Source organism: Chelonoidis abingdonii, chromosome 2, assembly GCF_003597395.2.
Source record: "Chelonoidis abingdonii isolate Lonesome George chromosome 2, CheloAbing_2.0, whole genome shotgun sequence".
In the NCBI taxonomy this organism is placed as follows: domain Eukaryota; kingdom Metazoa; phylum Chordata; order Testudines; family Testudinidae; genus Chelonoidis; species Chelonoidis abingdonii.
Window position 1 is genome coordinate 92315808 of NC_133770.1, and position 24394 is coordinate 92340201.

General features: G+C 40.0%; 1 protein-coding gene across 6 annotated transcripts in view; it reads right to left on the reverse strand.

Annotated features, from left to right (window-relative positions):
- The window catches only part of PDE1C (phosphodiesterase 1C), a 498893-nt gene that overhangs the window by 127078 nt on the left and 347421 nt on the right, over positions 1-24394 (reverse strand). For all 6 annotated transcript variants that reach the window (XR_012655243.1, XM_032767196.2, XM_075062574.1 and 3 more), the window contains 5 exons: positions 22362-22475; positions 21197-21379; positions 18230-18296; positions 10992-11108; positions 7054-7194 (listed from right to left, as the gene is read on the reverse strand). Coding sequence is in view for 5 of the 6 variants with exons in the window: in XM_032767196.2 (XP_032623087.1) it covers positions 7054-7194; positions 10992-11108; positions 18230-18296; positions 21197-21379; positions 22362-22475 (622 nt within the window). In the remaining variant the exon portion in view is untranslated. The remainder of the gene's footprint in view (positions 1-7053; positions 7195-10991; positions 11109-18229; positions 18297-21196; positions 21380-22361; positions 22476-24394) is intronic.

Consider the following 24394-nt stretch of genomic DNA (forward strand, 5'->3'; position numbering starts at 1 on the left):
ATCAGGCTCCTTTTTACTTTACCCCCATAATATTAGGACAAGAGGTCACCAGATGAAACTAAAGGCTCACATTTAAAACTGATTATAATACTTTTTTATGCAATGAATAATACTTCCATGGCATATTATTAAGGTCATGACCAGATTTTCAAAAAGCTTTAGATACTAATATGAACAACAAGAATATTCTCAGTAGAACTAAACAGAATAATGACATTAAGGGATGTAAAGCCTCATACCAACCACTAAGTGCCTGGGTTAAGCACAAGTTTTCACTATGCTGGTGCATAATTGCCTATCACAGAAATGTGCACAGTTCTCTCCGGCAGCTGGAGCTGGCCACTGTCAAAGACAGGATACTGGACTATTGAACTACCCAGCATGGCAATTCCTAAGGCCTTATCATTTTATCTGGATTATATTAGTGAAGACACGGTAGTTATTCACTGGGCTTAAGCCTGAGCTTATATTCTTTGCTCACCAGAAAGCCCTACATACTTCACTCGGAAGTCGCACACAGGCGCTGAATTCCCCTCTGCCCAATGGGTGCTCGACCCTCTACCCTACCCTGACCCCTGCCCCACCTCTGCACCCCAAGACTTCCACTGAAGCCAATAATTATCACTGAAATCCAAAGGAATTTGACTAAAGACAAAAAAGTCAGCAAAGATTGCTGGATTTGGCAGCACTGTATATTATTAGCAGCCATCAAAATAAATAACACCAAGCTCTCCCCTAGGGTGCACATATAGGACTCCCATTGAAATACACCCTGCTTACTTGCACATTCTCAAGGTCAACATTTGGCACTAATTTGTTATAATCTAATTTGTAATCACTAAAGCTCGTTCAGAAAATTATTTTTAGATTCTAAGCTGGATGATAACATGAGGAAGGAAATAGATCCTAAGTATATTTTTATAGGGTCATTGTACATCTGTTATGAATGTCTGTTTCCCCTCTGCCTTCCCCCAAAGGAGTGGCTTGCAGCCTTACTATTAGTGTTATTGTCAAAGGCAAGACAACAACCTCAAGGGGGTTGAGGCTACTCAAGCAAAACATTTAAAATAAATTGATCTGGACATTGAACAATTTATTGTAAAACAAATACACAAAAATCTGTAAGCCAAAAACAAAGGCACCAAAAATATGAAGATGAAATTCAGGAGCTCTGTATTAATCTCTATGCACCATTCTGTTTAATAGCTGACAACCCAAATCCATTCTCTGTCCCTATAACTAGCATAAATATTTCTTCTAAAAACAAAAGATGACTAGGAGAGCTAGCTAACAATGCTGAAGTTAACAGACTATCACATGCTGATAAAAACCCATAAAAAAAAACTGTTATTATCGGACTCATGACCTACTCTCAGGAGAACAAGAACAAGAACTCTAAAGGTCAGATCTTAATTCCACCAAAGTCAACAGAAGTTTTCCCACTGATGTCCACTGAAGCGAGATCAAGCCGTTAGTTAATCTGCTCCTGGAAAAAATGTCATTGTGGGGTTCCAGAGTTATTTTCTCTCAGCGGACTTCACAGCCAGTTTGTCCAGTTCAAAAATAAAAAGATTTTTTTCTAACTGCCGTATCTCCTCCTTGGATTTGAAATCCAAGTTGTGCTGTATCATGGACCGTCACCAATGATTGGCAATCCCTCAATTTTGAGGACGATCTCTACCACGGATTTACATAAGGGTCCTGAGATGACTCAGGAGTCCGACCCTGGAACTGCAAATCCGCCTGCAGTAAGTACAGAAATTTTGTGACAGGCCAGTGGCCTGCTGGGAAAAAGTTATTTCTTTTTCCTTCCTTCTCTCTCTTTTCAGCTTCAAGGGCAAAGTGTTTCTCCTCTAACAATAACACAGTCAAGAAGGTGCCAATGCCTGGAATGAGAGTGTCTCCAGGTGGTCTTATACTTCTCATTTTGTCTAAAGAGGGTCGTTGTACATCGTGATGATCAGGCCATGTTCTATACATTTGCTCAGGATGAGGGTGGCATTGGAATTAGCCTTTCCTACTCCTTCTTTTCCGATAGTGCCATTCTAGAGATCTGACTCCTGCTCAATTCTAGTGTTAAAATCTCCAAGGAGAATGATCTTGTCCTCCTTCGGAATGTTGATCAAGACTCTGTCAAGATCTGTATAGAATTGTTCCTTGATATCCTCAACAGAATCAAGCATTAGGGCATACACACTGATGACAGCAGCAGACTGGTTGATGCTGAGCTCAAGACGAAGAGTCATAAGATGTTCATTGATTCCCACAGAAAATTCTGTAAGTTGACTGACAAACTTATACCTAATTGCAAAACTGACACCATGAATGCGCCTGTCGTCTGGAGATTTTCCTTGCCAGAAAGAGGTGTAACCACCACCTTCTTCTCTCAAGTATCAGAGGGGTTACTATGTTAGTCTGGATCTGTAAAAGCAGCAAAGAGTCCTGTGGCACCTTATAGACTAACAGACGTATTGGAGTACGTTTGCATCCCATGAAGTGGGTATTCACCCACGAAAGCTCATGCTCCAATATGTCTGTTAGTCTATAAGGTGCCACAGGACTCTTTCCTGCTTCTTCTCTCAGTTGACTTTCATCTGGGCACCTTGTCTCACTCAGGGCAGTGACATCGATGTTATATCTCGCAAGTTCCCTGGCAATGACAGCAGTTCTTCCTTCCAGCTATACATTTTCTTTGTTATCCATCAGGGTGAGAACATTCCATGTAGCAAAAGTCACTGTCTTTTTATAGCTTTGATTGCAGGCAGAGTGATCCCAGTGGACGTGGTTATCCAGCCAGGAGTGTATGAGACAGCCCAGGTTTAGGGCTTCTAGCCTTCTCCCCATGCGGAGTAAGCAGAGGGGATCCTAAAGAGGACCGCTCAGTCACAATAGTAGCTGCCGAATTACACCCTGTCTCAGTCCAGGTGCCAGACGACTATTTAACTACCACCACCTATGTGCAGATTCATGGCCAGGGACTGACAGATTCACTAATCCTATCCCCGTCACCACTAGTCCATTGTCGCAAGGCTTGGAAGATTGGAAAGGTGTTACTTCCCATGGTAGAAGCCTGTGCATGATTTTTTTTAATGTGGGGAAGCTGGTTTGCCTATAGCAACCACATGATCATGACAAGTTGGAGGTCTGGGGCCCAGTGGCAGGGAAAGTCCGAGACAACTGGAGATATCCACTTGCTGCAGCCTTCATCTGCTTTCACAGCCGTAGAGATCTGAGGACTGATCCACCGTTGAGGACTTGGGGGACTGGACCATACTTTGTCTGTAACCCCCCCTCATACCTGTTCACCTTGGAGACTCTACCAGGAACATGAAGCTCCTGACAATTTAGCTCTGAGGATCATTGGAACACGAAAGCCCCTTTACCATACAAGGTGACGGTCCTGGTCATCAGTATGAGGATTCAAGAACCCAGATTCTGTGGTTATACCATATCCTTCAAATTCTGCCTTTTACCACACCTGCATAGTCCTGCTGTCTTCAGTGGGGTCAGACAAGTGTAATAGAGAGCAGAACAAGGAAATTATAGAGTTCTGTTGGTGATGCATGAGCTAGAAAAGAACGTAGCTCACTCTCCTACGGTTGTGATGATGCTACAGTACTAACATGCCAAAAATAGTAAAGTAATATGACCCTGAAAACACACGGGCAGTAGGTCTGTTGAAAAAGTAGGAGCCATTTTTACACAGTCACTTTTCTGAGCAGAACTGCACTGTAGGAAGTTGGAAGAGTGCCATCCTTATGTTGTTTGAGGAAAGGAAAGGAATCAATTGGTTCACCATCATAATGCAATTCACATTAAACATGGCTTTAATATCCTTAGTAATTATATCCTTTAGTGGGTTTTCTTTAACCTACATGCTAAAGATCTGCAGTGAAACAGTTAGGAATATTAGACTAGTTTGTAGAAGTTAGCTGTGGGTCTGAATCTTATCTCAGTTACGGTAGTGAAATCAGAAGTAACTGGAAGGAGTGAGACTGGAATCAGGCATTATGTTTGTACTGAAACTTTTAACAACAGTCAGCACAGGAGATTTGGTATTTCTTTAGGTCTCTCTGTTGCAATCTCAGAAACTAACATCATCTCCAAGATTTATCAGCTGGGGAAAAGGAGGACTAAAGTCTTACCAACAAGAGAGGAGGAAATGCAAGCATTACTATGGGCTTTTCTACACTTGAAAAGCTACAATGGAACAGAGACAGCTGCGCCACCACAGGGCTTCAGTGTAAACACTCCCTACACTAGTGGGTGGGTTTTTCCATTGGCATTGGCAAGCCACCTCCCTGAGAGGTGGCAGCTAGGTTGACAGAAGAATTCTATCATCTACCTACTGTTGTCTACATCGGGGGTTAGGTCAGCTTAACTATGTTGCTCAGGGGTGTGGATTTTTCACTTAACTTTTTAGTGTAGAATAGGCCTAATAATGCTGAGTCATTTGCAACTGAGAGTTTCTTTATTTTCTTCCTAATATTACAATTTTAATAATAAACTCTGAAGAATCAAAGGATGTTATGTAAAAGATACTTTTCAGTTGAAATCTAAGGCTTTTTTGTTTTTTATTTGAAAGTTTTACATGGACACCTGCAATGGGAGGAGTCAATGCTGAACACAATTGTATCTGTTTAAGTAGGCTGTTTCTGAAAAGCAGTAAATGAACCATATTTAAATAAAAATAAAGCACATTACAATTTCATTTAACAACATTTTCATTTAACATTTTCATTTAACAGCCACAGGAACAGCAACCAATTCGTTCAGTTGTATGAAAATGGTTGGAAAATGGATTTTTCCCTTCCATGAAAAATGTCACGCTTTCAGAAAAAAGTTTCATCCCAAACTGGGAAAAAAAAACCAAAATGTCTATTTTACTGAATGAAATTTAAATTTTTGGTTTTGTTTTGGGTCAACTGAAGTACTTTGTTTTGATAAATTGAAATGTTTCTTTTCAATTCCAAGCATTTTCATATAAATAAAAGTAAATTTAAAAGTCTCATTGCAAAACAAAACAAAATAAAAATCAAAAGTTTTCTTTCTGAAAATGTCAAAATATCCCATTTTTTGTCATTTTTGAAATTTTTTTTCCATTTTTTTTCTGAAACAAAACTTTGCCAAAATAAGTACAACTTTACAACAAAAAAAAATTCAGTTTGAAAACTGTTTCAATGAACATCTTTTTAAATTATATGGTGGGCCATGAATGCTCATGAAATTCAGGGCTGGGGTGCGGGACAGGGTGAGGGCTCCAGCTGCTGGTGTGGGCTCTGGGGTAGGACCAGAAATGAGGAGTTTGGGGTTCAGGAGAGGGCTCCGGGCTGGGGTAGTGGGTTGGGGTGTGTGGGGAGGGTGGGGGCTCCAGCTGGGGGTGCGGGCTCTGAGGTGGGGTTGGAGATGAGGGCTTGGAGGTGCAGGAGGTTGCTCTGTGCTGGGCCCAAGGGGTTCAGAGAGTGGGAGGAGGATCAGGATTGGGGAGTGGGGAGGTGGTCAGAGTGCAGGCTCCAGGTGGCGCTTACCTCAAGCAGCTCCCAGAAGCAGCAGCATATCCCCTCTCTGGCTCCTAAGTGGAGGTGTGGCCAGGCAGTTCTGCATGCTGCCCCGTCCACAGGTGCTGCCCCTGCAGCTCCCATTGGCCACATTTCCTGGCCAATGGGAGCGGCACTTAGGGCGGAGGCAATGTGCAGAGCCCTCTGGCTGTCCCTACGCATAGGACCCAGAGCAGGGACATGCTGCTGCTTCTAGGAGCCATGTGGAGCCATAGCACATGTGGATCAGGGAAAGTCCCGGACCTCCGCTCGAGGTCTGGATTAAAACATCTGAAGGGCCGGTTGTGGCCCCTGGGTTGTAGTTTGCCCACCCCTGATCTAGTCTGACCTCCTGCGCATTGCAGGCCACAGAACCTCACCATCTCAACTCTTGTGATAGACCTCTATCCTTTGGCTGCGTTACTGAAGTCCTTTTCAGTTAGATCTACGCCTCACTCCTTGCTGGTCCAAGAGCCAAGGACAATTATATTCCCTGCACTCGAGAGGCATTCATTCATGGCCGTTAGGGTGAGAAGGGACCATTATGATAATCTAGTCAGACCTTCTGCATAACCTAGACCATAGAATTTCACCAAGCCCATAACTTCTGGTTGAGCTAGAGCAGATTTAATGACTTGAAGCAATGGAGGATTCACCATGTTACTAAGTACATTGTTATACACTTGCACTTTACTTCCAGTTTGAATTTGTCTTGCTTCAGCTTCCAGTCACTTAATTTTAATATGTCTTTGTCTGGTACATTAAAGAACCCTCTGTAATCAGATATCTTTTCCATGTGTAGGTACTTATAGGCCACGATCAAGTCACCTTTTAACCTTCTGTTTGTTAATCTAAACAGATTTAGCATCTTTAGTCTCTTTGCTGTAGGTTTTCCTGACTTCTAATCATTGTTAAATGCAGGGTCTGCACCTCCTCCAGGTATCCTAGGGGCATGCATCACCTCAAAGGAGACAAAGGAGGCAAGGCCTGCACCAGTTCTATCAAGGAGGGATTGTGCCATTCTACTTCCCTAGAGTTTCAGTATAACCAGTCTATTGTAGATACTTATACTGCTCCCATCACCATACCATCTGAGATTCTCACAGTCTTTAATGTGTTTATCTTCACAACACCCTTATAAATAATAATATCCTCATTTTGAAGATGGGGAACTGAGGCACAAAGAGACTAAATGACTTGCCCAAGGTCACACAGGAAATCTGTGGCTGAGCAGGGAATTGATTGCAGGTTTCCCAAGATTAGCACCCCAACCACAAGACCATCCTTCCACTCCATGATCATTATAACAGAATTTCACTATATCCAAGATCACTGTGAAAGTAATTTCACCATACCCAAGTTCTCCAATAATACTGAGCACCTACAGATCACTTTTCATTTTCATAGCACTTAGAGATGACGAGTTCATCTACAGGAGGAATTTTTTCCACTGTATACAATCTCTTTAATAAGCACAAATGCTGCAGTCTCATTGTTCTGGTATTCACGTACTTACCGCTACACCTGTCTTAAAAAGGAGATAATGTACAGTCTGTGTAACATCTGCTGCGTGCATTAGATTGTGATAAGGATTTTTATGTTTGCTGTATCCAACTTCCAGTGCTTCCACAAAGGAGACAAGAGCAGAAATGGGAATCTAAAAAAGGAAACATGAAGCTAAATGCACTGAGGACAGAATTATCTTCAATTATTAGCAGTTTTATGAGTAACTTTCATCTAGTGCCCGAAAATGTGGTCTACACATAAATAAATCGCCTAAAATCCCTTAGCAGACACTACAGAAACTGACAGTAAATCAAGGAGTTTACCCATTCCTAGTTACATCAGAGATGAATCACACACATATACACATTAACAAGACAGTACACTACTACATGGCTGTTTGAAGACATAATGTACAATAAAAAACAACAGATAGATTGATTGCCCCTGAAGAAATGTTTCAATACAGGTCACAAAGTGTATGTCTGTTCTCTCATGACCCACTGTTAAACATCATTGCTTCACAATTCATGGCTTAGATTTTTAATGGCACATATTACAGCTACACTGAAACATTCCATAAGAAGCATTATTTACTCAAGTCTTTGCTTAGTAACTATTTCCCAAATTCTGCCCTCAGACACACTACAGATTTGCCACACTCACTCACTCCAATAGCAGTACTATACACATGAGTGAGGGCAGAATTTAGCAATTTCCTGGGGAGGAGAATGTCACCAGTCCAACGACACATTTAAGAGAATGGCAACATCTGCTCTCCAATGCCAGTACCACATCCTCAGAACTACAATATCTGAAGTTCTTGTGTGGTGGCTATCTGGATCTGTTCGTTCAGTGGCACTACCAGCCAGAAGCAAACTGTAAACAACTCTGCCTCGTGTGTGCACGGTGGGAGTGTGTGTGAGGGGAAGGAGGTGGAATCTGACCACCCTGGGAAGATCTTGTTTAGACATGGGGCAGTCCCTGAAGAAGCAGCCCAAAGAGGGGAGACTTGTGGGACTCTTCTCAGAAGACAACAATAGTGAGTGGGACCCTCTGGGCAAGACAGGTGCCAGAGAAGTATGGATCAGAGAAAGAATTTGGCCAAGGCAAAAGGATGAAAATCTCATGAGAACAGTTATTTTTTCCTTGTGACGTTTCCATCATTTTTGTTCATCTTCCAGATTTAATTGAGAATACTATCCAAGGTTGGAATATAAAACCCAGCTTTGGCAGCATCTGGATTTGGACACCACTAGGTCACCAATCTTTTATGCTTGAGTGTTTAATTCCTTTCCCAAGCATGAAACTCAAGACTCTAAAGAATGAGGTCAGTGGCAACATTCAGCATACACGGGCACTGGAATGAGGTATCCTCTCAAAAAAGTAAGAGAAAACAAGGGCAGGTGAATTTAGAAATAGCACCAGTGGTGCAACTGCTCCCATTATTGCAACAGCCTCAAGACCTCAACAGAACTGAAGGCTTGAAATGATTCATGCTCTGCACACAGCTGAAGAAGTAAAGTAAAGCTTGAGTGGTGGCAGGACAAGCAAAGATCTGTCAAGGAAGATAAGGGTAAAGTATTTGCCAAATGAAGAGAGAGAGAGAGATTGGTAAGTAGGCCCTCAAACGTACAGTATCTCTCTATTACTGTCTTGTTGATAGCTCTGGTCAACTGTGCAGAAATGAAACTTGAACAGCACAGATCTGAAAGGATGAATGAAGCAGACATCGGTAGTTGGTTCTGTGAATGAAATTTATGTGGGGAAAGTGATAAAAGGGTTACTGTGTTCTAGTTCAAGGACTTGATCACAGTGCTTACAAATCAACAAGTATTGGGAAAAGACTAATCATTCATAGGGCTTCTTTTTGAAAAGTACAAATTCTAGTCAGAATAGATGTATCATTGTAAAATTATGCCCCATATTCTTCATAGAAATATTGTTATTAAATGAATATGGCATAACTAAGATATGTTTTATGCAAGACGGGCCACGGGAGGTATCATTAGAAAGGTTATGATCTACTGAATGTGATTATCCAATTTGTACGCATGTATAATTTTTGTATCTCAAGTTAGGAATATTGACTGTGTAACAATTACAACTGTGTGTGTCCTTGGGAAACGTACACCAGACGGTATGCAATCCGCCTGGATGGGCCATTAGGAAGGACAGTAGGACTGTGAAGAAACTAATCTCCCTCCTTCCTGAGAAGTTTCTTAAAATGCTGCTTTGACACTGCAGAGTCATGTGATCACGTTACCTGGTACAGGCTAGCATCCTGAAACGCTGGTACTTTTCCAAGGGAAGGGGCTAGAAGTCAAACTAGGAAACAAAGTATTCCTGCAATATGCAAATCCTATTTAAAGCTGGGGAGTGAGTTAATCTAGGCTCTTCTCCATCGTCTCCCTGCCCAAGAAGGAAGATTGCTGAAAACATCTGAAGAAACAAAGGAACTGAGCTAGGGGAGACAGGGGCTGAGCCCAGACAAGAAAGGTCAGCCTGTAAAAGGAATGCCTGGAGATTTAAGCTGCATGTGATGCAGTTTACCTTCAAGAAACTCTGCAACCTGCTTGAATCAACATTTAGGGTGAGAAATGTATTTGTAGCCAGTATTCCTTAGTGTATTAAGCTTAGTTTATGTGTTTTGTTTTATTTGCTCAGTAATCTGCTTTGATCTGTTTGCTATCCCTTATAATCACTTAAAATTTACCTTTGGTAATTAATAAACTTGTTTTTTGTTTATTCCAAAATCCAGTTTGTGCAATTCATAACTGGGGGGGGGGACAACACAAAGCTGTTGCATATCTTCCTCCACATTGAGAGAGGGAAGGAGCGAATTTCATGAGCTTATGCTGTATAGATCTCTATACAGTTCAAGAAAATCTAATTTGGGGTTTACACTTCAGAGGGTGTGTGCCCCAGAGCGCTGGGCAATTCCCCAAGCTGAGTCCTTCCACAGAGAGCTGATTGCAGACTCTGTGTGAGTCTACAGCAGGGTATGTTCCTACCTGTGTGTGTGCCAGAAGGGGGCCTAAGAGCCTGTCACAGCAGCACAGAGTAAGGGGAACCCAGACTGGTGGGACTGGTGGGCTCAGAGGGATCTCAGTACATTAGGTGGCACCCCGGACATGGGGTCCAACCCGTCACAATCACGAACATAGCATGCTTCATAGGAAGCAAGAGAAAGAGCAATATTTAATTTTGAGGGGAGACAAGAAGGGGTTACCGTTACTATTTAGATCGTGGCAGTATCCATACTGAAAATGACACAGTCCCAAGAATGGCCAAGATTAAATGTATCCTGAGATTTTAAACCCCTTGTATCTCCCACTGAAAAATCTTTTAAAATGCATTCATTGCATCAATAATTCGATAACACTAAACATGAACCTGTAGTCAGTACAAGCTGTTCAATCAACTATCAGTAGTGCATCAACAATGCTTGTTCATACAGTGACTAAATCTGAGGATTTTACAGCACACAGGAGCACAGTTGGGTATTCCCAATGTTCCAGGTACAGTTTAGCCAGGATCTCTCTTAAAAATTACATTTATTTAGTGATGGACTCATCTAAGCTGTAATTTCTATCATGATGAGGGCCTCAAGTACAACACGTCAATCTCAAAATGGTGAAAATACAGCTCATTCTTGAAGAGGAAATGCAACTGAACTATATTCCCGGACTATTATGCAGCCCCGCAAAAGTCTAAAAAAGTTTCTTGTTGACTTTGAAGGGAACATATTTGGGCCCAGTCCATCTAAATGCATGGTTTAGCAGGCATTTGTAGTGCACAGGAAAGTATTTAAATCAATGAACAGCTCCAACATAATAAAAATTACAGTAAAAGTATGGGTGGAACATAGGTTGAATAAAGTTTGAGTTTATTTCTTTCAATGATCTTCTGGGGAGTTGGGAAGAAAAGTCTCATCTCAGATTTACTAACCTTGAAACGGCTGATCAGATCGTAGCGTGTGAGAAGTTCATAGAAAATGAATTTCAGTGCATGATCCCCACTAGCATCATTCAGTGCAAATACATCAAAGGACCACTTGTCTACATTCTGCAAGGTGTGGAAAAAAGGTGTTAATACAGCCATTTCTTTTATAATTACAATGCAATTTCTGCTGCTTTAAATCTTTAACAATCAGGAAAGCATAATTTTGCGGAATATGAAAAAAAAATCATCATTGCTTCCGCATTACTCTAATTTCATTTAATCAGAGCATGTTCTATTTCAGCGGTTTTCAGACTGTGGGTCGGGACCCCAAAGTGGGTCCTGACCCCATTTTAATGGGGTTACCAGAGCTGGCATTAGACTTGCTGCAGTCTGGGGCCAAAGCCCGAGCCTCACCGCCCAGAGACAAAGCTGAAGCCTGAGGGCTTCACCTGTGGTTGGTGAGGCTCAGGTTTCAAGCTCCCCACCTGGGGCTTCAGCTTTGGGCCCCCTGCCCAGGACAGCGAGGCTCGGGCAGGTTCAGGCTTCATTCCTGCTCCTCCTCCTCCCCCCCGCCCCCGGTCATATAGTAATTTTTTTATAGAACAGGGTTGTAGTGCAATGAAGTTTGAGAACCCCTGTTCTATTGTGCCCTGCAATGTGTTACGATCATGGCAGATCTGGCAGGAGTTTAACAAAGAATATACATTCAAAAATGATTTTTTTAATTATGGTCACTCATGAAATCTAACTATGATCAGCAAAGGCTGAATGTCAAAAGATTTGGAATCCTGGTTTGAATAAGCACCCTACCATTACGATGCCTATACAGTCTACAGGTTTCAGAGTAGTAGCCATGTTAGTCTATACCCGTAAAAAGAACAGGAGTACTTGTGGAACCTTAGAGACTAACAAATTTATTTGAGCATAAGCTTTCGTGGGCTACTGTAGCCCATGAAAGCTTATGCTCAAATAAATTTGCTAGTCTCTAAGGTACACAAGTACACCTGTTCTTCATACAGTCTACAGTTAGCACTATTGCATATTCAGCATCTGTCTGCATTGGTTGCAGTTCTGTGCTTTCTCCTAAGTCTAGGAAAATACTGTGAGTACTGGGCCAACTGAGAATGGTGAATGTTGAGATTTTAAAGGCACCTGTTGTGTCAGAACCCCTCAAGTCTGCAGAGTCTCTCTCTGCAGTTCTCACAAGAAGAGGCTCCCCGAAGCATAAAATACAATTTCATGCTTCAGTCTGACCTAGAAACACAGAAAGAGTAGTTTATCTTGTAGCAAAATAACAGAAGAAATATCTGATGCCTGAGGTCCAATTTCCACAGGGCTGTTACTCAGTTTTTACTAATTCACTAGGCAAACACCCACTGAAGGAGCTTGCCAGAGAGTCTGAGTGAAAACTGAGATTGTCTTAACCGGCAAACACCAAGCACATAGGACCAGTTCTGATCCCCACCTCTGAGAATGTAAAGGCATCCCTGGCAGAGGAATCAGTACATTTCCACTGGGCAAGGGATGGAAAGGATGTAGAAGTGACCTTAGAACGATCATGTCTGTAAAACTGTAAAAAGTGAATGAAAGATTCTAAAAGGTCACAATAACCTATAACAACAAATGTTGATGGGAAAAGGTGCAAAAGGAAGGCAGAAATACTGAATTAATCCAAACAAAAAAGGCCTATTGGTATAATTCATGGACTGCGTTAAGATCATGCTTAATTTAAAAAAAAAAAATTATGGGACTGAAAATCAATGGACCAAAATTGGTGTGTCAGAAATTAGGCTTAACTAGTAAACAAATTAATGAGGGGATAGGCCATTCCTCCCATTATTCCTTTTTAGGATTGTTAAAAAGAAATACTTTTTGGGGAAATTAGCAGAAGAACCTGATTGCAAACAACCACTGACAGAGACAGGAGAACAGCGAAGGAGCAAGTGTTACCACGATGGCTGCCACCCCCACTGTCTCCTGTGACCCTGGGATCTACTATAATACTACTGGTCCTTTGTCATCCTGATTCTGAGAGATGTCCTAACCAGACCAGGCCAGAGAGTGGGAGCCAGATGATATTGCTACTTCCACCAGCTCAATCCCAACTGGGATGTAAGTCTGACTCACTCTCTCTCTCTCACACACACACACACACAGTGAGTCCTTTCCTTCCATGCCTTATTTCTTATCTTTCCTATCTCTCGCCTTTTGTCTGTCTAATAAGAGTCTGACTTAGCTGACCAAGACTGTATATTTTGCAACACTGCTGTAAGCCTGTGACCAGAGTGGCAGATACAAGCAGTGTCCTAAATGACTCGATGCTGGTATGAGTTTGCCAGGTCTCAGAGAGGCTAATAAGACCATGTACCCTACCTGCATATCTCCAGCAGCGAAGTTGCAACTAAAGTTAATACCAGAGATGGAGGCTGCATTTTCTGTCTTTGCTGTTCTTTTCTCTCTCCTCCTGCATATATTTTCATATATTTGCCTTGTTTTGCCTTCTAGGATACAGGACTGAACTTTAACAACAGTTCCAGCTTCTCTCAACTAACAATCTCTTTTCCCCAAAAAGGCCAGTTAATTTAATGCCATCTAAAAGACTGTCAAAAGGGGGATATTCCTTCTAAAGACTCTGCAGCTAAAAGGGAACCAGGGATGTTGTTAAAATGAGAACCTCATTTAATACTTTACATTTCAAATGTTTTAACAGTTTTTCTTTTTTTTCCTCTAGCTTTAATAAAAGGTAAAATGGATTTTTAATGGCATGTTTGCCTTGGTACTAAGCAGGCTGCGGTCTCTGTAAACCAAACCACAAATGTTGGACAGTGACTGTGTCATATTAACACCTTTGACTCTTTGGGGCCATACATTCCATCTAAATTAATGCAACAGACCAAGCCCACAAAACACATAAGCTATATGTAGTCCTGCAACATCTTCCACATCTTCCTTCCCCATCCTGTTATTTAACACTGACCTATTTCTATAGCCAATTTCAAATACAACTGGGGGGACTCTATGCAGCACTGAGGTCTCTATCTGAACAAAAAAGTACATTTATCTTTTCAATAGTTTTATTCATTGAATTAGAGAATAGTATCAAAAGTCAAACACTCAGTACATTTGTTACCTGTATATTTAAGTATGTGTATTTAATTATGCTGAATCCGCATCATTTGCTGATACAGACTAACACGGCTACCACACTGAAACCTGTCATCATTATGCTAGTATTAGTTTAGTGTCAGGGAGCCTACAACTTTTTAAATGGGTGGGTTTTATTTCAATTGCAATTTAAAGACATAAAATAAATATAAAAGTATAAAAATGTAAGGAATAGTGGGGAAACAATAAGATATCCTCTCCCTTCAGTAATGCTGAAAACCAGATCCAAGTGGTGTTCAGTTCATGCTGGTTTTAATATCACTCCTACATCACACATGTTATTGAATATCCAAGAGTTAACATGCCCCTAATTTTCTTCAACTTTTTTTTACACTACATGTATTTCCTCAGGTTCTCCAGAAAACTACAGAGTAGGAGAAAAGGAGTAGTGTTAACTGCCAACGTTGGTAGTGGGGTAGACATCCACATTCAGTTGGGAGATTTTCCCCCACGCTGTCAACTGAATTATAAATTTTATAGAAAAGCTGAGGGTGGAGAGGTGGTGGGTACAGTAAGAGTAAGCATTAATCTTAGTTTATAAGACTCAATTCAGCAAGTTTCTGAACAAAGCACTGAGCACCATTGTCACCTACTGAAGTCACTCAGCACCTTACGGGATATAGCCCATAGTTACGTTTTGTCCAAGAGTGAGGTGTTTTTGAAATGTCATGTGCCCTACTCTCCCTAACAAAATAAGAAAAGGTGCTAGAGAAGGTATAGCTGGGAGAATGATATACAGATCAGCAGTGCAGTCATCTTTGGCCTAAGACCAGCATTCCTGATTGCTGAGAACTTTGTGGTACTGCCAGCATGAGCATATTCATGCCTATCCGAATTACACTCCTTTAACTGTGCATTAAAGATTTACATCTTTAAATTGGACGTTATCCTCCACATTTAATCTCTGTTGCATGTTGACCCCCAATTCCCCAAGGCACTTTAACTGAAAAAGAAAGATGATTGCATTTTATTTATGCATGTGTATGGGAATGGCTTTGGCGCCGCATCCCAGGGACGAGAAAGGGGATCAGCTAGACATAACATTATGCTGAGTGTTGTTAAACAACAAACTCTGGGTGGAATATTCCTTCACTTTTAGCAAGACTAAAATCTTGTTGGAAATTGCATTTGTGAAAGAGATGTAGAGGCAGATCCTCAGCTGGTGTAAACTCTCATCTCTCCATTGACACCACAGAGTGATGAGAATTTACACAAGCTGAGCATCTGCCCCTTAAGATCAGCCCTGAAGGAAAAGATGCAAACAAGGCTTATAATCTTTAAGTACCATGCAGCCATTATCCAACTAGCAGGACAGTTCAATAAGACCAAAGTATTTTGATTACATCTGACCATAATTTGGACCTGATCCCCAAAACCTCTCACATGCAGAACTCCTCCTGGAGTGAACGGCATTGGATTTGGAGTCTTTGAAGGCTCAAGCTTGTGTCTCAGAGCGAAAAACCCATGCAGAGCCTGGTGAACGTCTCAGAAAGAGTCAGAAAGCAACAGGAGACATGAGGGTCTCAGTCCTGCCCTCAGAGAGTCATTTTCACATATGTTGGTAAATCGTCTTCTGCACAGCAACTGATTTTACAAGCACTGAGGACAGGATCAAGCTCTTAGGGAGGTGATTTGTGGACTGAGCCTTAGAAGAGAAATCATAAACTGTGCTTTTGATTTTCAAATACTATCAGTGGGACTAGGCAAGAGAAGCAAGTAAAAGGGGGGATGCTCCCCCCTGCAAAAGGTTAAGTCCAAACTCTTTGAGCTATTCAAGAAAATGGGTGGGGAGTAGGAGAGATGGGGGGAACAGTGCAGAAAGTATCCACACAGTCCTTTTAAAAGCTTCACTGGTTTTAGGTTATTATTCTATTTTATAAGTCACTGACTCCAGTCAGGAAGCAAATGAGTGAATAATAATAATAATGTGTATTTGTATGTATAGACATCCATAATTTATACAAGTATTAGAACTTTTAAAATAAGAATCATAATAATAAAAATAATATATGGCTTGATTGTGAATTCAGTAAGAGTTTTGCCCCAAATTTTTTACCAGGTTAGTCCTACATTTTCATATGATGGTCTCTATATCCCAGGAACTTCTTTGAGAACAACTGAAATGTCCCAGTTTTTAATGTCAGCAATCAAAACACAGGGTTTGGGGGGTTTTATAAGTACAGAATTATAGTTCGAAATGTATCATTACAGCAAAGAGAACTTGCTCTGTGTTTACAAGAAACAAACTAATGGAATGAGGGTTCAGCATGACAAACAGTGTTTGGAGGGAAGAGGAAAGCTGAACGAGTGTAGATCCTCTCAAAGTTCTGTTGCTCTAAGCCAGGGGTAGGCATCCTATGGCATGGGTGCCGAAGGCGGCACGCGAGCTGAATTTCAGCGGCACTCACACTGCCAGGATCCTGGCCACCGGTCCAGGGGGCTCTGCATTTTAATATAATTTTAAATGAAGCTTCTTAAACATTTTAAAAACCTTATTTACTTTACATACAACAATAGTTTAGTTATATATTATAGACTTAGAGAAAGAGACCTCCTAAAAAGGTTCAAATGTATTACTGGCACGCAAAACCTTAAATTAGAGTGAATAAATGAAGACTCGGCACACCATTTCTGAAAGGTTACCCGTCTCCTGCTCTAAGCACTTGTCTACACGAACACATACTACCCAGCAAGCTGTGGTGTGAATCTACCCCACGCTAACCTGTCACGGTGTAACTGTTCATATATACCCTCCTGATGCACATTAACAGTCCGCTATTGCACTTTTGATCTACTCCAGTTTCAAAGAGGACTAGATCAAACTGTTAATGCGGATCAGCAGGGTGCACATGAACAGTTAGACTGTGGCAGTCTAGTGAGGGTAGATTCACACCTCAGCTTGCCGCAAACTAATTGTTCATGTAGACAAACCCAAAGTGAAGGTTAACCATGTTTGTTTAGTGTTTCAAAATAAAACAATTCAGAACACTAAAGCTGAAATCCTGGGCCTGTTGAAGTCAGGAGTTTTGGCACTGACTCCCATGGGGGCAGGATTTCACCCAAAGAACCAAAACAGGACCATAATGCCCTACATTGAGGGAGGATTTCAAAGTGCCTGGGCTTCATTGTTCTCCTGTGATGCAGGGAAATAGTGTTCCTCCATTTTACATATAAAAAGGTTGAAGCACAGAAAGATTCTGGTCTAGATCCTGCTCCATTTACTTCAAAGGGAGTTATCCTATTAATGTCAACTGGAGTAGAACAGGGACCCTATGCCACATATCTCATGTCTATGATAGAGCTGGAAAACAAATTCAGGTCTTCTGACTCATACTCCAATGCCTTAAACACAAGACCACTGTTCAGCCCTTACCTTGTTGAGCCTATAGTAAGATGTGAAACACTGTGCCTGTCTCATTGTGAAGGTCTGGGTATCCAATCTACAGACAAGCTGAACTACAGTACTGAAGTGACAGAATCTCTTCAAATCATATTTTAGTTCAACACACAGAAAGACAAAGGTTTGTGCTGACTCACTCATCACTAACATAGCAGAGACTTTTACAAAGGCATTATCCATTAGGACATCATGCCTAGTTTTTCTCAATAGTTCACATAAACTGCCAGTGGTTTCAAGATCTCCATGGTCCTTGTTGACATGAACAGGAATCACAAATGTAGCACGTCACCACTGTAACATCTCAGTCTTCCCATTTAAAAGCACACAACTGGGAACAGGTTACTCCTCAGTCAAACTCGTGCATCGTAGTTTTCTTTATTTACTATCAAAGTCTCAAGTTGATTTCAGCATCCCATTCAGTTCTCAGTTGCCCTGAGTACTGCAGTCTCCCACAGAGCTATGACCTTAACCCCCTGGTCATCTTCGCCATTTGAAAATGGCCAGAACCTTGATCTGTTTTTTCTCAACAGGAAGGATTTTCCCTTAGGTCAGTAAATGATTAATGTTTGTGAATTATATTAAACTTCAGAGAGGATGAGAGGGAGAATTCAAAGACCTCCCACCAAAATATCATAGTACCTTACCAACATTTGTTAAAACACACTTTCATCAGTATTACCTTTAGCACTCCAATTACAGCTGGTGGGTAGCTCAGGCCAACCATATTTGATGTCCGTCTGTACATTCTACCAAAATAAAATAAATAAATGAACAGAGAAACAAAATAGAAAACCAAAGATTCATTTGAGTTCTTTTCAGGAGACATCATTTATTCAAGAAAAACAGATTGCAATTCTTCTTTCATCCTTCCCTGTACATATCCTCCGCATCTTTATTAACGTCCTAAGGATGACCTCAATTTTCCTCATTTTTCCTCATTTTACATCCTTCCTACTTCATGACACATATTAGGGCCACAGTCTTCCTGGACAAGTAGAACTAAACGGGATTTCACTCAGCATCTGCCTCATCTTGATCAAGCAGAGGAGTTACTCTTCAACAATGCAAGACTTTCCTATTCCCTCACAATAACTGTGTCTTCAACCCTCTCAGTCTTTGCTGTTCCAGGGCAGAATGCATTTCAAGACAGAGCTTCAGTAAGCATATCAAGTCTGTTGACTGGACTTATTCAGCTCCTATATGGTACAGCTTTTCCAACAATTTACTTTGTTTTTTAAAACAGCTCTATATAGTCTTGTGTTGTTTGTGTGTGCATGTGTGTGCAAAGGGTGGAATCAGAAAAGCTGGGTAAATAATGTGATTATTTTTTTTGGCTTGTTGGCAAGTCCAAAAAGTCAAAATAAATATTTGCTTTGGGTTGAACCAAAAGTGAATTAAAAAAAAATTCAGTGAATTAAAACATCAAAAAAATGTAAATTTGGGTCAAATGAAATACTTTGTTCAACAGAAAACTAAATGTGTCAGTTCAGTTTGAGTATATTTCATGTTTTTGAATTTTTAAAAAATAAAATTAAAAAAGGAAATTGCGAAGAAAAACGTCATTTTTAACCAAAAAAAATCATAATGCTTTCTTTTGAAAACATAGAAACAAAATGTTTTTAATTTTCCTGAATATGTTGTTTTTTCTCTAAACAAACAACTTGGTGAAACCAACACAATATCACAAAACATTTCAGTGTTGTCAAAGCTATATTTTTCACTGAAAAAAAGTTTAGGGCAAAAGATTTTGCCCAGCTCTAGTAATTAGTACCTATGCCCTGATTCAGCAAAGCACTTGAGCATGTATTAAACCTGAAGTGTGTGCTCAAGTCCCATTGACTTTAATGGGTTTGTACAAGCACTCAAAGTTCAACACATGCTTAAATGCTTTGCTGAATAAGGGTATAGGTGCAGACTGCACCCTTCTCTACATGTAAACAACATAAGACCTAATGGAAATACATTTATACAGTTATTACCAGAGACAAATCTACCATACATGATTTCCCAGGCTTTTGGTAAAGGAAATATTTCAATAACCAATAATATTTTAATACAAATTTTAAAAAAAGCAATTGAAAAACATTCACAACATGCTGAAAAAAAAGTGGGCTAGTTTTAAGACTTCTGAAATTAAAAGAATTTTGACACTTTGTTTCTCCCCCCCGCAAATATAGATTTTAATCCTGCAACCATCTCTGATCATGTGATTTAGGTAACTATCTATCAATCCTGAACAATAGATGGTAGAAAATGCAGTAATTCACTGACTATTTGTTACGAGCTGTTCATGAACAACACAGGCTCAAGTATGTTAATAAAAAACTACTTACTAAACAATTTCAAATAGTGAATAAATCTGTAAAAAGATCATTCAAAAACAGAAAAAAAAACCTACATGAATTAAATACATTTTTTCAACAAATACTTTGGCGGTTGGGGTACAGAGGATAGCTTGTCAAAGTGGTGAGAAAAGTTTTCCAAACTGAAGCAATGACAGGTGCATCCCCTAAACTTATAGACATCTGCTAGTGCTCTTAACACATGTACAACAAATTTCTGAATATTCAGAGACACTGATAGAAAAGAAGCTATAAATATGCAGGAACAAACTATCATGTTTCTATATAGCCTGTGGTGTAATGGCTACCAAACATGTCTAACGGACTCTAGGTTAGACCATCAGTGAAATTCTGATAAACACTATTGCTAACCTACTGTGACTGAACAACTCCTGCTGAAATGTACTATATAAAACAAAATATTGTAGATACTACATAAAGAGTTCAGTTAAAAGTAACTCTTCACTACACTGAGAGCACAATTCAGCCCTGCCATAAGTGCATTCAACTTCATTGTAGATAACTGGGATGTGCCTGCTTACACATTATCTGAATTTGGCCCTGAGTATATTTCATAGATGTGACTCGATATTCTGTTTTGAAGAAACAGAATGTCAGGGAAGGGAGGTTCCTCACTAAAGACAGGTGAAACTCTGAAAGTTGGACATAGGGCAGTCCTAATTCAAACAGCAAGAAGTTTTAAAAGGTTCAGATGTTTGAAATCAGGTTTGATCTAGCTCCAGCGGTGTGATTTGGTACAAGCTGCAGGAATCAGCAGTGGAGAAGACTGAGGGAGGTTTAGTGGACTCCTCTGAGTTCTGAACCTTTAAACTGATTTTGTGACTCATGTAATTCAAGCCGGGAATGATGAGATACAGGTTTGGTTTGGTTTGATTTACATTAGCCACCTGTCCATCCTTTATATATTTTACTGGACCACAAAGGCAGAGTTACTCCAGGGACTGAATTGTCTGCCTTTCGTTAACCTCTTATCTCTATCATAGGAATATCTGAAGCCATATATTCTTTGTTCTCCCTTTGGCCCCTGAAAGCATACATTAAAAAAAAAAAAGAGAGGAAAATCCAAAATGGCACCAATTATAATATTAGATCCATATTATGCTAATTGCGAATAAATACGTGAAGATTCCATTTATGATCAATTATTTAGTCCCAGTTTTCCAGTCTTTGCTCAGAAACACGTACCAATAAAAGCAAAATAAAATAGTCTTCATTTAATATTAAAAATACAATCTGTGAAGCCTGACCAGCCACTGGAGCAGAATAATTAAATCGTCTTTTACCTCTCCACAAATATACCAGCTTGCACTGCATGGACGATGCTCCTGAACCGGGGCTTTTCCTCGGACCTTTTAAGCATCATCCCCATCTGCCGCGTGAAGGTGGAGGCCAACCAATCCCGGACCTCAGAGGGCACAGAGTCTGACTGAATATCACTGAGCTCATCTTCTGTGTCCAATAAACGCCTGAAGGAGAGTGGAAATATGGGTAAATAGAGGGCTCTTAACACAGGTTTATAACATCTCATATCACTCTAATTAAAGCAGTTGTTAAAAATTCAACCTTTTTTTTTTTTTTTTTTTGTTTTTTTTTAAAAAGAAAGCTTAACCAAAAGAGTGGAAATATGGGTAAATAGAGGGCTCTTAACACAGGTTTATAACATCTCATATCACTCTAATTAAAGCAGTTGTTAGAAATTCAACCTTTTTTTTTTTTTTAAATGGAAAAGTGCATGCAAAGTGTTCCTGTGCTATATCACAGGCTGAAACAAAACCATTTGGATAAAGATTGCTGCCTTTTAGATAACAAGTAAAAAGTAAAGCTCCAGTATAATTGGCTGGCATCCTAACTGCACNTTTTTTTTTTTTTTTTGGTAACCCTAATGGAACACGTTTTTGACAATCTATAACAGATTGTTTATTTTCTTGGCTAGCCACATGCCAGATTGTGAAGCTCACTCCCAGGCAGATAAACAAGAGAATCAGCACACTGAAACAGCTCCATTACTCTCCCATAATTTCTCATCTTCAGCTTTCCAGTATTCACATCCCAATTTTGTCATCATTTTTAGCTGGGTGAGATTTATAACATTTCCAAATAACAATCAGATAATCACTTCCTTTTAAGTTTTGGAAATTTTGCCCAAGACGCTTCTGTAGACATACATTTAGTTCTGGTGAAACGAATTGACATGACAGATTTGGCAATTTAAGTCACTTATTTATGCACATGTCAATGGGTAGAAGTAGAAGCGTGAACAACACCCCACCAGTTTGCCTCAATCCTGATATGGATGGCTACCTTAAGAGATCTTGGACTCTCATCTGAGAGTGACAGCAACTATGCCTATTGTGGAGGCCTTTAGACCATCAGTTTCCCAACTGATATGTAAATTACAATTTAATTTGAGTGGTCCAAAATATCAATACACAGGTATAGTTAACTCACCTAGTTTCATCAATGTACACTGATTCAAGTACGGCAGCTGCATATTCCAAATTCTTTTTTAGGTCTACAACTGAAGCCTCTCCTCTCTCTAATTGCTTTACCAAAGACCGCAACCTAAGAGAGGAAAACAAGAATCTAGTTAGCACTGAAAGAAATGGGTTTGAGATTGAGTAGCACTTCAAAATACAATCCGACATAAAACATAATCTCAAATATCGTCAGATTAAGATCTTCTGAACTTTGAAGATCCAGCAAAATTCCTTAGTACTATCCTCATAAGAAAACAAATACACTTTTGATAGTTTGAGGCCCCTTGTCCATGTAAAGATCACAAAATACTTTCCTTCTTGAGAGATCGTTATACATTTAGGCATAGTCTACACTGAAAGTTTAGGTTAACAAGGCTATGGCGTTCAGTGATGTGAAAAATTCACACCCCTGAGGATCATAGCTATGCCAGTATAATCCCACAGCATAAACACAGTTAGGTCAACAAAAGAATGCTTCTGTCAAGCTAGCTACTGTAGCTTGGCGAGTTGATGTTCTGACAGAGACGGAAGGACATCTTCTGTTGCTCTAGGCTGCGTCTACACTACAGAGTTATGGCACCGTAACTATGCCATTACAGACCCTGTAGTGTAGACATGGCTGAACACACAAGGGCCTAATCCTATGAGATACTAACGTCTCCAACCCCCACTGAAATCAATGAGAACTAAGAGTACTCAGCACCTCACAGTAGCAAGATACAGCAGTTTCACATTATCCTTAGAAAGCTCAGTAACTCCACTGAGTGGTATTTGTTGACAAATACTGTCTTTTTGTTGCAGACCAGTGTAGTATCAAATAGCATATATTTTGGAAACGTTACTACATAAACACCAGAAAGGTTTAGGATGGCAACACTTAATGGTCTCATTACAACACAAACTTATCCCCAGTTTATGTACTCTATACGTAACATAGCAAACTGAAATTTTTCAAATGAAAAACATTTTATTGAAAAAAGGCTTTTTTCAAAAATGTAACTGTTTATTTTTTTAAGTTTTCGATTTTAAGTGCAACATAAAACCAAAAATATTTTAATTTAAATTTTTTGAGTTTTTCTTTTCCCTCTGCCTGCTTTCTCCCTTTCCCTTCTTTTTCGCTAGAATATTGGCAAAAATATTTTAAAAAGGCTGGTGAAGAGGAGATGGGGGAGAATTATAAAGAGTGAGAAATGGGGAGAAAACACCAAAAGTTATAAAAAGCCAAAATTTTTCAATAAAAAAATTCATAATTAAATTTCAAATAAGTGACAAATCATTCCTTTCCAAAACTTGTGGGGAAATATTTCCATATTTTTTGTGGAAAAAGTCTTCACTTTTAAACAAACTCTAATATTAAAATATTACATTTTAACAGTCTAGGGCTAAATCACAAGTTACAATCTGCCCTGGGCAAGGTACAAAGCGATTTAGAGAGCCACAGTATCCCTCCCAGTTTTCCCAATGCTCTGGGGAAGCAAGTAAACTGCATTAACCCTGTGTATATTGTCAGGGCTCAGGAACACCCAGTATGAATATATATACCATAGCAGTACCTCTCTCTAGAGCTGCTGCCTTGTTCTCCAGAATCTCAACTTTCATTTAAAAACATTAAGTCTCTAGCTTTTATGGTTGTAAGGTAAACCTCTAAATGTGAACCAAGCATAACTGATGCAGAGATGTCTGCCTGAGCCTGCAGAAAGCCTGGAATAATAGCACTGAGAGTTGTGAACTGCCCCATTTATCTCAGTAACAGTATAACTCAGCTGCCTAGTGATCATTTCAATGTCATCATTGTTCACTATTTCATTCCTCAGGTAAGAAAGAAGATGAAAGGTCCTTGATCTGCACAATTCATTGTGAATGTTGGTAACATAAGTGCATGGCATTTTTGGGTGCACAAACACTTCTTTTTCCCCTAATTAAGGAGTCAAGCCCAAGGATCTGTTGTGGTATCTGGGCTACAAATTTACTGTAGCTGTGAGCTCAACTATGAAAAGTGAGTGA